Source organism: Egretta garzetta, unplaced genomic scaffold, assembly GCF_000687185.1.
Source record: "Egretta garzetta isolate BGI_Z169 unplaced genomic scaffold, ASM68718v1 scaffold248, whole genome shotgun sequence".
Lineage (NCBI taxonomy): Eukaryota > Metazoa > Chordata > Aves > Pelecaniformes > Ardeidae > Egretta > Egretta garzetta.
Genome location: NW_009260596.1, coordinates 2,464,523 through 2,481,541, shown reverse-complemented (window position 1 = coordinate 2,481,541; position 17,019 = coordinate 2,464,523). Strand labels below are relative to the sequence as shown.

Genomic DNA, 17,019 nt, shown 5'->3' with positions numbered 1-17,019 from the left:
GCCCAGTGCCTTTTCTCTATTCATAAAACATTCCCTGTTCTAGAAATAAAGTCGTTCAGGCAACAACTGGACATTTTACTATATATTTATTTTGTTTAAGATTGGCAAGCCCATAATAACTAAGTCCAAAACTTACAAGAAGTTAGCCCTGACAAAAAGGTAAAGAGTCTACAGAGGTCTATAGTTCTATGAAGTATTTTCACATTTTAGCTATGTCACAGTTGCTTATAAAAGCTTAAAGGGCAAAGATTCTGGCCTCAGATATCAGAGATCACATGGGGTGCTGATATCCATGGGACCCCTATACGCACATACTAATTTGGTATATGGCTCTGAAGAGAAAGAAAAATACAGCCTAATCATCGACCGCCTTCTCAATATTTTCCACAAACGTGTCACACATTCAGAACACAAGAAAGATGTGCAGCAGTTTTAAATGGCTAACTCACATACAATTTGTGTCAATGTAATGCATAAAAGGAATATTTGCATGCATTCATGGCTAAATTGAGATCCAAATGGGTATACTGAAATTCCTGAAATGCATATGCCTTGCTGGTGTTTGTATATTAAAACTACATATTTAGCTGTTGTAGTATGAAAGGTTACAGACCTTTCCTGTAGGTCTGTAAAAAGAATATGTACTATTTTAAGACCAGCTTTTTTATTTTCAAAGCACTGTGTCAAAACCCTTCAAAACATAAATATTTCAGGAAGGGCTGAGGTGGTTGAATTGCCTGCTGCAAATACCCTGTGTCTGGTGTTTCCTATATGATACAATGGAACGAAATTCTCAGCAACAATTCAAACCCTTCATAGACATTACATTATTCTAACAGTGAAACACTCATCAAATACCCATCAGTCTCTGCCCATCAGTACCCCCCAGTACTTGCCTGTCGTACACTCAAGCACTACCAGGGGAGGTTAATATTAATTTCCTTTTTTTTTTTTTTTTTTTATATTGTCAGTGCTTTCCAATTAGTTTGACTCTACTGCCCAAGTCCTGGCAACGTCTGTGTCCTCCTTCCTGCCAATAATGGAGGACCCTGCAAGTAATTTCTTTGTGCCATCTACTTGGATTCCTGAAGAGTCCTGGGTTTCTGTTCTGTTCCTCAAACATCAAAATCACCAGCCTGCACCTCCTGACTTCCTGGCACTTGCTACAACAGCTCTGCCCATTTCCTACTGTGGTCTACACCCTCGCTCCATGGAGCAGTGCAGGAAAGCAGCATGTACTCCAGTGATCCTCCCGAACAGGAGAAACAAGTAAACCAAGAGCATCCCTACCGAGATCTTCCATCCCTATAGCAAAAAGAGTCGGATGCTGTAGGGGAAGCAAAATGGCAAGGTGCACAGCAGGAACGCTGGGCTTTGTGCCTCCAACACCCTCTGGCCTTGGGGACTGCTGAGTCTGTGGGGCTGGGACCATGGAAAACAGAGTAACTCTTGCCAGTTTACATGCTTGTTTTGTAACATCAAGGGTCACTCTCCAACTGCAAAGACTAGAAAGCAGATTTTTAAACAATAAACTCAGTATCTGACCTTTACTGTGAAGCTCAGGAGCATCCTATAATAGGCTCTACCAAATGCATGCAGCTGTGTAAATAACATATCACACATTTGAGTGCTCTTATTTCCTGATAACAAATTGTTCTTGATCTTATTATTCCATTTAAAATTATTTTTATTAGTATCTCATGGTCCATTTATTTGTATAGTGAAAGATTGCCTACTACAGTGAGCTGCATGGAACTACCTTTACTTCCTGGGTGGGTGACTTTCTAATTTAATGAATCTTACTTTTTGTGAGGAACACAGCTGGCAGCAAATAAAATTAGAACTTTTTCAGGACTTTTTCCATGCCAAAGGGGTAGACTTTTTGGAAAACCTATTTGTTGAGCTAAAATTCTTTAAAAGTCTTAATTGTCTCGTTTTCAATGTTTTCCAAAAAGAAACTTCCCATTTTATATTCTGTTCTGGTATATTATTTATTTAAAAAAAAAAAAAAAATTAAACCCAGAGAGTTTTGGTTCATGGAAAGCTGAGAATTTAGCTTCTTGTCCTAAGTCAGGAGGAAAAATGTTTTTAGTATTTCAAATTCTTGTGGCATGGGATATCTTTCTAGCTCTAGCAAAAGCAAGAATCCTTAATGACTTTTTTATTGGTTTTCAGACAGCTAGCTCCCAACACGCAGTAACAACCAAGAAATGAAAACTCAGATCTTATTATTCTGCTTCTCTTACCATCACAAATACTCAGCATCCTTGGCAAATACAAATTTCATGCATGAAGTTACACCACACAGATAAAACAGACTGCTCAATATGCATCATGATCAATCACTTCAATAAACATGTCCAAGCTGAAACAAACACTCAGATAGGCCCATACCAGGCAACTGCTCAGGAAAAAAGTTCCAGACAATCCAGATGCACACTAGCTCCTAGTAAAGCAAAGTTAGACTGAGTGCATCTTACTTGCTGCAGGTGGGGTCATTAAACAACATCCCACCAACACGGAAAATCCTGATATTATGGTGACGTTTGTTATTATAAAGTGTACATATACCGTTTGAAAAAAGCACCATGCAAAACTAGTCTGTGGATAACTTCAGCAGAAAAACAAACAATTACAATTATTAAAATTTATTCCTTGCTGTCCTTTTGCAAAGACAAATCTGCAGTCATCTGATGCAACTGCAGTGACAAAGTCTTTTTCCTCATAGCTGGAACCAACAGAATTAGGAGCTAAATCTCGCATCATCTTGTAAAACCTGCTAACTTGATTTCTTGCTTAAGGGGCATGTTCTCCAGGGAATGATTTTGATTAGTTTCATTATTTTAACTGCTGGACAACTATATGCATCTGGCTGTAAAAATGGCAGATTGAAATCTGCAAATACAGCACCACTTTCTCTTTGCATGCAGTTCATTTAAATATTTCAAATAACTTTAAAACAGTAGATTTAAAGACAATAAATACAATTTCATGTACTAAAATGGTAAAAGTGAAGCAGAAAGAAATTACGTTGCTTGAAATGTCCCCAAATGTGTCAATGTTAGATGTCATTTAAGAGGAATAGGGGACTACTATCCCAGATGCATTTGTACCATCTTAAAAAGAAAAGAAAATTTATATGTTTACACTGTATTACACCTAGCAGGATACCTCTAAATAATATATTATTTGTATCTGTACCAGCAATACTTATTATATGTCTACATTGCTTCCTATATGGATATAATAAATAATCACCAGTCAACCAAAACCATGCCACCAGACAACAGCGTACAATACCACATACGTTTAAAAGTTGGATATTTTTCAGCGTGTGCTCTGCAGTGTAATTATATTAATATGTATTGTCTCTATTTATAAAACAATTACAGTACCTGCCTAACTACAGCCTAGTACACAGACATTTCCTTTAACTATTCCGTTCCATTCTATAGACGATATATTCAAGACCTAAACCTACTAGCATACATTCCCAGCTTTAGGATTACATTGCGCTCATACAAAACCACCCCTACAAATCCTAGGTACTATTGCAAAGTTTTGATTTTTGGCAAGATAATGGATACTTTTTGGACTCAAGGCTTCTGACTTTAGAGGAACCAGATTGGGTTTCTTTTCTTTTTGTCTTTAAATGGATGTTCATTTCTGGGACAGTTTCCAAGACTATTTATCAAGTGTACCATGAAACAGATTTCACATTGTGGTAAGACCATTACTAACACTCAACAAGGACTTCTTGCTGGGACTTAGCTGTCTTCAGTTATATACCTCCTCTCCTCATTCTTAACATGAGCAGCAAATTTCCCTCCTGTCTCTGAAATTAGTGACAGCAAACACAGAAGTGACTCTTTCTTCTCAGAAAACACTTCTCTTCTGTGTACCTCTAATTGCTCTGTAAAAAAATTCCAACATGATTTAAACAAACAGCTCTGTTGTCATAGAAGTACCTCACACACTGATGGAGTCAAGTAGTATACTTTGCTCTGCTTCCTAATTAAAACAATTACTTTAAAACACAGGTGCCTGGAACCTGAAAAATTCTCACTGATCTTTATTTCACTAGTTCTAATAATTTCTATTCAACAGCAACAGTACTTCTTTCTAAGAAATTTCCAAGAGATAGCCAGGAAGGAAAACCATTTTCATAGAACCCCTGAATATATTTCTGTACAGTCACTCTTCTTTAGATGTATTCTAGTGTTGTCTTCCTACAAGGCTTTGGTTATGAACATAACAGACTTCAGTGAACCTATGTTATTAATCGTGACTACAGATGCTGTTTATATCACCTTAAAAGTTGTTGGTTTTGGTTTTTTTTAAGGTGATATATTATGCATTGCCTCCATGGGCAAATATATATGGCATGAACATGCAAGCTGTGTATACTTGTGTGTGTCGAGGGTGCTATTTCTCTGTTTTCTGCAAGTACTACTCATAGTTGCTGATATAAAAACAGCAAAACAAAACACAATTATTAACTGGTGTTATGCCAGAAAAAAATTACAAACTACCTAAAGCAAAGCTGTGATACATTGAAAAATTCCTCCTAATTTCAGGTTGATGTAAGGCTGATTCAGGGCTCCCTTTTCACCATACATTTTCCATGAATGTTAAGTGTTCAGTGTCCAGAGACTGGGCATCAAGGGTGGCAAACTAGGTACATTTTTGGCCACAGTGAAGGCAGAATGTTTTCTCATACTCCTCCTAAAAGTACTCACACTTCAAAGATACAACCCTGTTCCACTAAAAACAGTGGCAAAATTTTACACACAAGGAGGTTAGTAAGAAGGTTGTGTAAGGAAAGGGAGGGAATTATTTTCATGGCAAAACAACACAGTAGGAAAAGTTAGGAACAAATTTGTATCTATGATCAACACTCCCCAGAGCTATTTCTCCAGAAACATGCTGAGCTGTAAGGCTTTACACAGCATTTGGGAAACAGGGGACCATCTAATTCAAACTGGGCACTTCATGTGGACAAACAACAAAGATGAATCTTCCCAGCAGTCCCTCATCTCACAATAAGAGAACAATTATTGAAATTTTTTGCCCATTAATGCTTGACTTCTAGACCTATTTCTTTTGCAAATGTCTGAAAATAAGCTTTTCATATTTACTGATTTTAAGAGAACTGACACTTACAATGACTGGTTTGCACACAGATTACTTTAAAAGACTTTTCAATGGGTTTTCAGTGTATTTCAGTTTCCTAGAACAATTTTGCTAAATTGCCTCAGACTTTCTTCACTGTATTTTCATCTTTTTACTAATGCTCCCAATGACAATCGCCACTGAATTAAAAGGTAAACACATGAATACAATTTTTTGCTGTTGTTTGGTTAGGAGGAAGCAATAAAATTTAAATAAGAATTTCTTGTTCTGTTTAAAATAACAATGAAAATACTTCCACATTTTGAAAAGCTTTTAATTCTGATAGTGATTTATTAAAGGTCTGATAGTAACACATGCCTTAAAATGAAAAGAGCATAATCATCTTGGAGCATTAAAGTTACTGGAAACAGTTCTTCATTTCTTTCATTCACTTTTCATTTCAAGTGAATAAGAGCATTCAGCTCCTATTTGATCCCAGCCCACCGCAGCTTGCCACAAGGCCATTCTAAGCTTCACAACTGAAACACTGTCGCTAAGCCGATTTTCCATAAAATGCAGAAGTTCTGTCAAGTTTTAAGCAGTTTAAGAGCACCCTTCTTTGGCCATAGTTACAATCCCAGTGATGTGGCCAAGGCAAACAAACAGAAACAGGAGGAGGAGGTATGCAGACAGCACTCAAATATCTACTTTGGGTTTCTGAAATGGTAAAGCATACAAAGCACCACTCATCAACCAGTTAATTATCTCACTACTTTGAAATGACTGTATGTCCAATCTCATGGCACCACTTAGTCAATCTCATGACTCTAAAAATCATGACCATGATATCAATAAGAGAACCAGCCTTCTCCTTAAAAATATCCACTCCCAAAAGACCATGAACATCTGAATGCAAATCAGTCACTCTGACAAAGTGATGAATAGAAATGACACACAAGAGAGATTGGTGTTTTAACTTCAAACCAACTATTCATTTGGGGATAGAGGATTACTAACTTTTTATTCTCAAAAGTTCTGCTTTGAAAAGTGAAACTGTAAAGATGGCAAGTCTTCTGAAACGGCACAGGAGAGGGAATAAGCTAGCTCCTGTCCTTCAGGTACTGAGAGAAATCTTTTCATCAAAGCATTTTACTAAGACTGGAACCTCATCAAGGTAGCAAGCTTACAGTTTTAACACTGAAGGCTCTGTTTGCAAATAACAAGAGGCTGATTTGGCTTAAAGAAACCAACAATGATTCTACGATTAAATTATACCTGTAGGAGGATGCAAGAAAAGGGGAATGAAGAATTGGAGGGAACAAGAAAGTAGGAACCTGTCATCAACCCAGCACTGAAGACACTAAAGAGGGAAAAAAAAAAAGGTCCATAAAATTATGGGACTGGGAGATGGGAATCGTAGCTTCTCCTACATGCTTAATTTGTTCCAGAAATTGTATTAAAAAAATGAAAATTTCCAAATCCTTGTATTTCCCTATAATGCAACATTACTTTGATTCAGAGGTACCAGAGATTGAGGTTTTATGCTTTTGTGGTTTTTTTTCTGTCAATCCAAGTAGTAGAGCTTTCTCTTATCTTGCATTTCAGGTAGGTAATCTCCAGTACAGAAGTGGATAAACCTATCAACTCATTTCACATGCAGCACTGAAAAGTCATCAGATGCTAGCAACTCATTACTCAGCTGGGAAAGATCAAAACTAATGACAGATGAAACACTCACTCTCTTGTTATTAGTCCCCTGAGTCATCCAATTCCCACTGTACCACTCTTTATTTTTTGCTGCATGCCTTGATATAACAAGCAATACTGTTGTTGCAGTTACCTCCTATGACTCATTCCTTGGGCTCACCCACCTCTGATTTGTGGGTGAGATGAGCTACTACAACACTGCTTTCCTCTAGGGTCTCTCACTGTATCTGACCATTTTTTTATGTTAAAACACATAAATTCTCTATCTTTACCAAGCATATTACTACTAGAGCTTAAATAAAGACTGGTAATTAATGATTATATGAATACATTTGCTAATCAAAGTGCAACATCTCATTATTTTAACAATTTCCCAGACAGAAGAGAAATAAGCATTTTCTGAGATCAGGAAAAACTAAGAATAAAAATGGCATATGATGGCAATAATCTAAAAAAATGGGAAAACGCAATGTCTATATGGAAAAGGTAGAATATCAGCTTCACATCTAGGAATGCGAAAAAACTAAAGACTTCATATGGATTATATTTTCCTGGGAAAGGTAAATGAATCTTTTCACTTTCTCTTTAACTCAGAAGGAGATGTTAAAAAAAACACCTTTCTACTGATCTTCTTCTCCTCTTTTTGTTGGTTCAGGCTGTGACTACTTTCCAAAATTATTGAGCGATGCATCAGAAACAGCCAGTAACCACTAGTATGAGCACACTTTTCTTGAATACTTTTTATTCTGTCTCCGCATGTGTTCTGTAATTGAACTTCTATTTCTCATAGTTCTCCCTGCTCCGTCAAATAAGTGTCCCTTGTTCATGCTTACACACTACTCAGTTGGCATGCTCTCCACAGGTCTTTTTCATCACCAAGCATATCCAAGTATTATATGCTTTAAAGTCCTATAAAGCATCACACTGACATTCTATAATGACCATAAGACACTACTATATCACTACATCTGTCTTAATGAAATTTGATTAATTTATGATTAGCTTACGAAGCTTTTAGTACTAATACTGACCAGCCCACTCGCCTACCCCACAAAGACCCCCAAAACAAACCCTCAATTATTGCAGTGCTTTATCCGTAAACTCTGAATACTTCTTTCTGCTTGAAAATGAACAGCAAAAGTTTGGCATTTACTTGCTGTCTCCCCTTAGTAAAAATAAAAATGATATTTTAGAACTCCTTCTAATCCCTATGATTCATATGTCAGACTCCCTACATTCATCATTTCAAGCAAGTTTTTTTATCCATTTCCAGGCCTAATGGTGAACCATGTTCCAAGCAAATTGCCTTCTTTTTATTCCGAACACTCTAATCAGTGTTAGTAAAGAATGCACATGACAACCGACATGCAATTATTATTGTTGACTGGCAAGATGTCTATATAAACTATCTTCTTCCCTTCTCCAAAACATTTTAAAACCATGGAGACAACAACAGCAAGCCCTTCCTTTGTTCATCAAAATGCATAAAGACACAGAAAAAGCCAACTCTCCTGCCTATTTTTTTCCTTTGGAGCCTTTAAAGTTTCAAATCAAAGCTACTGCACTACTGCAGTCTAGTCAGCCATGAACCATTGTTTTAAACATGTGCCTTTGAAAACTGAGTGCCCATGACTGTGGTCATCAGCATTAATTATAGAAAGTGTCTTAGATCCATAGACAGGGATAACTAAAATTTCGGCATTAAACAGTCAAATTTCCCAAGACCCATATAGGAAACTGTTTCAGTTTCATCTTCAAGCCCAGGTTTAGATGCCCAGACATGTAACTATGCTTAAAGCTACTGAGAAAACTGACTCAATCCCTCCTCCTTCAAGAAACTTCCAGTTCACCTGATGTATAATCAGTTCAGTTCAGAGATAGTTCAGGCTCTGGTAGAGGATACACTTTTAGAACAATGCCATTTTTAAACCACAACCTCTGGTGTGATTTTCACACTCAAGATTATAATGTGAAAGGGCATAAGCAGACTGTAGTGTTCATAATAAAAATAGATTATTCTATTATCAAAGATGGGAAGCTATTACTCAAACAATAAAGGTTTACACCATAGTGTTGCTTATACGTTTAAGCAGTCGAGACTAAAGCGATACTACAATTTCCAGAAGAATTTCCATTAACAGTGACCAGTGTAGGATCTAAAATATAGTCTAGCAAATCTGGTTTCAGCCATGAATGTACTAGGGTACATATGTATATTAATCAGTTTTCTGGAAAGCTATCCATGCAAAGTCATCTATTTGTTGCATCCAGTCTGAGACTACTTGCACGTAAGATTGTGGGTGGCTCAGCTTGAGGTGAAACATCACTACAAAGACCATCTGCTACAACACATTGTACATTCTCTCTGTTCAAAGACCTAATTGTACTTACCCTCAAAAGCACTAGCTGGATGAGGTAATTCAGTGAGACTCTATAAAGTCGGGTCTTTCACAAAAACCATTTTTGGCTGAAATGTTAATAGGCATACGGTATACTGCTACAATGGCACCAGAAGGCAGTGAGTTAGTATCAGGATGAGGCAGGATAGAATTATGCTGAAAAAGCCATGTGTAGCAGTTCTTTGAGTCAAATAATAAAAAAAAATTGAAAAAGTAAAAAAAAAAAAGCTCAGCATGGAGACTGTAAATATCTGTTCTGCAATAGTGAATGATGCAGATCTTGGTGTAAAATAAGCTTTGAGTGCAATGAAACCATTAACTCATCAGACCCAACAAGCTACAGTACAGAATAATTCCAGGGTGTTTGATATTTACTCTTGCTTGTCTGGACATACTAAAATATACCACAGATGTTCACTGATGAGCACAACAGGTTGCAGGTGTGCAGGCAGCACAAGTAAAAGTCAGAGTAGTCAGCTTCCAATGCTGTACTTCCACTGATTCATTTATGCTGAATCCCATTTGGAATTAGATAAAGATGCATTTTTCCCTCTACAATAATTGTTTATTTCTACGTATAATAAGCCCTTTCATTTCTGTTAAAGAATTTGTAACATACCAAGTTGCTCACCACAGTTATTTGCATAAAAAGAGGTATAATTTTATATAGAGTACTTTATCGAAAGAACTCAGATGAGTATCATTAGCATCATTAATGCTAAACAGCTAGGAAAAATCTCTCAGCACTAAGGAATGAGGTATAAAACCAGGATAGGTACTAATGGCTTTGTTTTTACCAGCTTGTTTTCAGAGATTTTTATCTTGGCAGGTATTATATATTGGTGCTCTGTCAAGGACTGCATTTTTTTCACAATCCATTTCGACTGGAATGCTATTATCCAAATTAGTCTGCAATTCACCATCTACTGTGAATTTACACCACAGATAAATTTGCTGTATAAAGTCAATCTGATACACTCCTAAATGTGGATACAAATATGAATACTAATTAGCATACATCTACGGGTTTGTATTCTTTTTCATGAAATAGCTTGCAAACTCATTTAAAGCATTTTAATCAGGCAAAGACAAATAAATGATTTATTTTTGAAAGATTTCAAGAAAGAAATGAAACAAAAATGGCGTGTCTGAAATCAAGCAGCCTGCTCATAAAAAACAATATACAAATATTATCTACTTATTCATTTTCTAAGAATATATGAAATATAAAGCAATATAAGTCATCATTTTTTCAAAATTTCACAAGGTGAAATAATCTTTAACTTAGCATTATTTTTGTTTGTGTTTTTCTGAAGCACAACAATGTGTATGGCCTATAGAGAATTATCTGTATTTGAAATGTTTCTCTGTATGGATATTTTACTTGTAAAAACATTTAAGGAATGACTCAGTAAATGAGATAATACAGTCACATCATCCTATTTATTATAATCACAACATTCTATTAAAAGGTTAAATTCAGATAGCATTCCCCAAGCTGATTTTGCTAATGTAGTCATCCTTAAACAGATACGGTCAGTAATTCTGCATTCAAAATTGACTGTACTTTCAACTAGTTTTTCACTTGCTGTTTTTAGAAGCAATACTATGAAATAAAAGTAAACAAAACCAACTCTCTTGCTTTTATAACAACACAATTAAAATGCTAGCCCATGAGACACTATTTCTACAGACAATTTATGGACATCCTTAGTTTTTACAAGTTATTTAAAGGGCTCTTACAGGTATTTTATAAGTGCTGGCAAGAACAAGACTTAATTGTGGTAGACCTACCCATTTTGCTTCTCCCCACAAACAATTGCAAAATTCCAGTTTTTATGCGACATAATCCTGGACAGATGGCTGGGTATACTACATGCTTTTACACATAAACACACAGAGATATATATGAGAGCATATAGACATATATATGTATTTTTTCACTGGAGAGCATCTGCTCTTGATTTAATCATTTTCATATGGATGCTTTTATGGGTAATAACAGTAGTATAAGCTGTTATCACACACGTTTTCATTATTATCATCACAGTCCTTAGACATATACTCCCATGTTTCCTAGCAATCAATAGGTTTGAGTTCAATCTGAGATTCATTTGCTACATATACACAAAATCCTAGCACATTAAAAGAAACCCGCTACTCCCAACACAAAGGTTTGAAGGGTTCATATTCCATCCAGGATAGAGAACTGACAGGAAAGTAGATTAATTAAACTAAAATGACAGTTGTGCTGTTCTGGTGGGTTTTTTAGTCATGCGTAGCAAAAATTACTGCCCTGGTATTTGAGGGAGAAAATCTGCAAAGGAAAAAAAATTAACGCTCCTATGCTTTTTTCTTTCCCCCTGCAGTTGATAAAGTTAATGTCTCAATATAAAAGTTCTATCAGTGACCGCTATGTACTGCTGTGTATATATTCTAACACAACCTTTAAAAGTATGATGTCTCTTCCAGTAAAGAAACCAAACCAACAAACATTTTGGTAAATAATGTCTCCTGATATACAAGTAACCACAGTCTGTTTAATTTGAAAACCATAGCACTCAGGGTAAGGCAGAGAATAACAATTAATATGGATCATTTAATAGGATTATTAAATGATAATAGCTGTACTAAATTATGGGAAATAAATGTCCATTTTTCAGAGGCTAGTTTTTGTACAAGTAGTTTCTAAAATAATTAAGACATTTTGTTCACTCTTAAGAGTCTTTCCTTCTTTGTGCCAGAATTATTCACTAGCAAAAACATTCCAAAGGTTGAAAGTTAAAGTATGGAATTCTTCTTTCTGTTCTGGACAGTACAAACATATATATAATACTTCTATATAAGGATTACCTTTTGCATTACAAAAAATTGCAACTGTTACCAGAGTATGGAAAAAGTAGGTTCAACAATGGCATGTATTTCAAAGGTAGCACAAAAAGATACATATCCACACATATAAATAGATAAATTGATATAAAAGTATGTAAATAAATGAATAAATATACTACAGTAGTTAATTAATAAATGGACAGATGTTTGTGCATAGGACAATACTGACTTGGATTAGCTATAAAGTTTACAACTGTCTTGCAAATCACCACAGACATCTCAGTCTTAGCTTCCTGGGCACACACAGGCAGTCAGCTACAAAAGCAGATCATAAATGTAATAAATGTCTACAGCCATAATTCAGTGTCAGTTGCAGAGAGCAGTGATGATTTTCCTTTTGTTCTGCTGTTATGGCAGTTCTTTTCTTCACATACTGGCCTATAAACTAAACTCATACTGGCCATGAAAACAGGCTAAAAAACAGATCTGAAACACAGAAACTCTGCAATAAAAATATTGCCGTCTTTAGATCATTGACTTTTTGTAGTAAATTATGTATTCCCTTCACTTAATTTACAGGACAAAAATATCTCTGTGTAAACCCACTCCAATGTGAGAGAAACACCAAAAATTTCTATAACTGAAGTATTCGAAGGATAGTCAATGTCTCCTCCAGACCACATGACTATGAATTCCCCATAGCACTCAGGTAAAAGTGTTTTCCATGTGAGCATTCCCTTACATAAGGTACAGTGGAAACTTTGAATAGTATTAAATTCACTTTGACTCTTACCAGAAAAGACACTGGGGATCTTGGAAAGGAAACTTTTGACTGTACGAATAGGAATCCCATTTTTCTCATCTTGCATGCGGGCTATGACGTCTTCCATCTGAACACAGAGAGAAAAAAAAAAAAAAAAGGAAGAATAAAGAAATCCAGAATTATTTCCTAAAATAAATTCTTCAAGAAAACCTAGATCAGTCTCCTAAGACTTACAGGTCCACTCTTTCTATTTCTTTTTTAACATATAATTTACATTCTATATTTTTATTGATCAGGCTAAAAAACTTCATGTAACTTATTCGTGGACAACAGTAAAAAAATATATATGCTCAAAGTCTCTTGAGAAAGAAATACCAATGCAGAACAAATATTTAGTTAAAAGTGGTTAAAAGAAGTAGTTAAAAAACACTGCTGGATATAGAACTTCATATTTTGATTGTATTACTGGTATTGTGTGACATATAAAAGCAAAATAGACCCATACACCCTTCTAGGGGACCGATACAGCCAAAAAGGCTGTTCAAAACAAAAACAGCGCTGTTAAGTTCAAAGCAAAAATTCCTTCTTTTCTTTTGAGAAGAGGAAAAAAGATACAACATGATGCAATTTTGCATCCCTGGAGACAGCAGAGTGAGAAATGTAAGATTTTTTGTAGGTAATGGAGTGGGTATAAAAACGTTTAAAATCACTTTGCTGTATTTGTCTATATTTTTACATTAGCTCATTTTTTCCAACTCAATTTTTTAGGGTAATTTGCCCCATACATTTTATAAATTATGTCCAAGCCAAAGGTTCACTTTCATGTGAACTACAAACAGCAAGCCCCTTTACTGGAAAACATAAAGAATATTTAGATAGTCATTGGCTGACAATGCCAGTTTTTACTCTTGCACATTTTGTAATTAAGTTTACACATTAGATAACTTCTATCTTTCTTTCTTTCTTTGCATATCTAACTTCACAAAATATTCAGTGATATTGTGATAAAATGAATTACAACCATCCTTCCTTTTTCCTTAAATCACCAACGTACTCATACGATAAACTCTGTGTGACAGAGCATTTTGTATTATTTTATTAATCAGATCTTTAAAAAAAAATTCTCTCTCATCTCTGTCCCCCCAGGAGGTTCCCAAAGAATTCATTAACAGTTTGTGGCTGGGTTGTGTTGAGAAAAGAGACTAACAGACAAATTTCTATTATACACCTTTTTTCCACAGAAGTCATATGACCCAAATCAGCAAACAACAAACCAGCAAATACAGTTATGCGTTAATTGGCCCAATGGGGGAGTTGTATAGAGCCAGGAGAGGGAAAGGGAGCTGGGGTCACCAGTGGTGTACACAGGGAAAAACCAAAAACACATACCAAAAATGAAAGCAAAATCAATTAGTTTAACTGTTCATGAAAAACCTGTTTATACAAATAGTGTCTGGAGGTTCACATGCTCCATGTACTTATGGATCATACATTAACACCCCAAAGAACGCAAATGCAGTGACATAGTGCAAAATAGAAAGTACACACAAGTAGATATTGTTAGCAAGACGTGGAAGACTGAGTCGATTGCTCACAACTAAGGAATGTACAAATGTAACAGAAAAGATTGCAATGACTTTCATCTGACGTGGATTTTAGTTATTTGAATAGAAAAGGCTATTAATAATGTTCTGATGAAATTGTCAAGCAGACAAACTGTTGTCTATGAAATTTAATCTGTCCCTACGTTTATTATGTATGCAAGTGAAGGCTTGTTTCAACTCCTTCTAAATTCAGTTGGTAAACTACCCTACTAAGCCCTTAAATGAATAAAAAGTCACTCAAATTCAGTGAATATCTTTGCTTTAAACAATGAAGTAAATTATAACCATAGGTGCATGGTCTTCTATAGAAATTAACAGAAGTAAAATTTGATGATAAATTTCATACATGCAGCATAAGCTTATAAGAATATTGCTAGAACTGCAGAGTGAATAGTAATGTATGTTACATTGGGACAAAGTTTAGAAGACAATTCATACATAAGGCAACATAATAAAGGCATGCTTGCATTGTAACAAGGATTACTACAGATCTAGGACACAATCCTGGAATATAGTATTACAGTTACCTCTTTCTCAGGAACACACAAGAGTGCAAAGCATTCCTAGTGCTGTCAGTAATCAGTCTTTTGAGGGTATATGGAATAAAATGTTAAATGACATTCACATAAGCTTTCCTAAACTTGCTTCATGGACAAGATTTAATCTAAACTGTATAAAACCTAACTCTGATAGGGACTATAGTTCTGGGGGTGTTCTCTGGTTTTGATTAGTAAAGCAAGCTCTAGGATGTCTGCACTGCAAAACTACACTTTCCCCTGCATGTCTACCCCAGATTATTGTTCCATGTCAGGAGTGAACACCCTTGGTGCAAAAGGCAGCTCACAGTCTGGACAGCATCACTGTGAACTGCCTGGTTAATTCAGTGCACAAAGATTACTGCATAAGTGAGTGTGTAACCAAAATACTGATAAAATTGTTACGTATTTTAGTTTTCAGCATTGGGGTGATGGGATCGAATCAGCTAACTACAAAATGCAACCACAAAACCTGCTATGTTCTCTTCTGTACAGACCTACCCAAGTGAACACTAAGTTCAGGAACAATGAATATAGTATATCATGTCTATGGTCTCTGGTTTTAAGGTAATTATTAATGTAGCTAAAACTACAGACAATGTGCACCTGTCAAAAGAAGAAGATGGAAGGTAGTTTCGTATAGTGGGCCGAGAAAGCTGGTTAGGACTACCAAGACTGAGAGCCAAGCAGGTAAGGGGTAATTCCAGCAGGGGGAGATCGCGACCACCGACTCATTGACCACCTACCCAAATGATACCACCTACTCAAAAGAGAACAATAGAAGTGAACAACTGAGTCTGCGCAGTAATTTACATAGGAAGCAAGAGAATTTATACCAATCACTAGAGAGAATGTTACTGATTATGTATGAATGTAATGAATAGGTATATATTTGATTTATATAAGCTGACTGAAACAGGTGCTAGGTATGCACGTTAGGTGGAGCGATCCCCCGTGCATCTGGCGCCGTGAATAAAGAATGCCTGCCTTTTAACACTACATTGGTGTTACAAGGTTTATTCTTCCTGATTTTGGTGACAAGTGGGAATGTTCTGAAACAAGATACAACGCCACAGCAGACTCCTAATTATTTACAGTTGACCTGGGATTCTGTATGTTACCTGTTAGACTACAAAATTCTTATTTGTTTTGTTCCTTTTAATGCAAAAATCTAAAAGGCCACTTGTGTTTTGTGGTCATCTTAAATCTTAAACATAAGAACTCAAGAAAATTAAGGTAAAATTAAAAAAAAAGCACTTCAATTAAAGATTTAAAAACATCTAACCCAACATATGCAGCAGCACAGTTTAACTTTTAATATACATAGTCCCTATTTCTGTTTTGGCTGCTTTAAATTCAGCAAATATATAATCTCTCCCACTGAAAAACATCTCATTTAATTATATTTGGGAAGCAGCACTCAAGGCACTTCTCCGTCATTCATCAAACAATGACCTAAGACAATGAAAAGGGCAGAATAGTTTAATCAGAATGATGAAAGAAAATCTTCATGTGATTTTGCTCAAGAAGTCTAATCTGGGAAACACAAGATGCTGCCTGATAAAATAATTTTCCTTCCTGATATATCATTGTTTGCTTCTGAGTCACCTGACCCGACGCTCAAAAGTGAAATATAAACTACTTCACTTCAACTCAGAATTAGGCTTTCACAGTTCTTTTCTTATGTGCTTACCTGGCTAAGCCTGACTGGCTCTGATCATGCAATGGGATCTTTTTTAGCCCTAAGCCACAAAAAAACAACTACCTCTTAGAATCACAGAATCATAGAATCATAGAATAGAATCATAGAATCACTTTGGTTGGAAAAGACCTTTGAGATCATCGAGTCCAACCTTTAACCTAACCCTGCCATCCCACCACTAAACCATGACCCTAAGCACCTCATCTATCCTCCTTTTAAATACAGCCAGGGATGAGGAGTCAACCACCTCCCTGCGCAGTCCATTCCAGAGCCTGACAACCCTTTCGGTGAAGAAGTTTTTCCTAATGCCTAGCCTAAACCTGCCCTGGCACAGCTTCAAACCATTCCCCCTCGTCCTATCATC

At 35.9% G+C, this 17,019-nt stretch overlaps 1 protein-coding gene across 8 annotated transcripts in view; it reads right to left on the bottom strand.

The window, feature by feature from the left end:
- Positions 1-17,019, bottom strand: part of RGS7 (regulator of G protein signaling 7) — a 265,953-nt gene that overhangs the window by 133,214 nt on the left and 115,720 nt on the right. For all 8 annotated transcript variants that reach the window (XM_009644704.2, XM_035900245.1, XM_035900246.1 and 5 more), the window contains exon 2: positions 12,844-12,940. In XM_009644704.2, the coding sequence (XP_009642999.1) occupies positions 12,844-12,940 (97 nt within the window). The remainder of the gene's footprint in view (positions 1-12,843; positions 12,941-17,019) is intronic.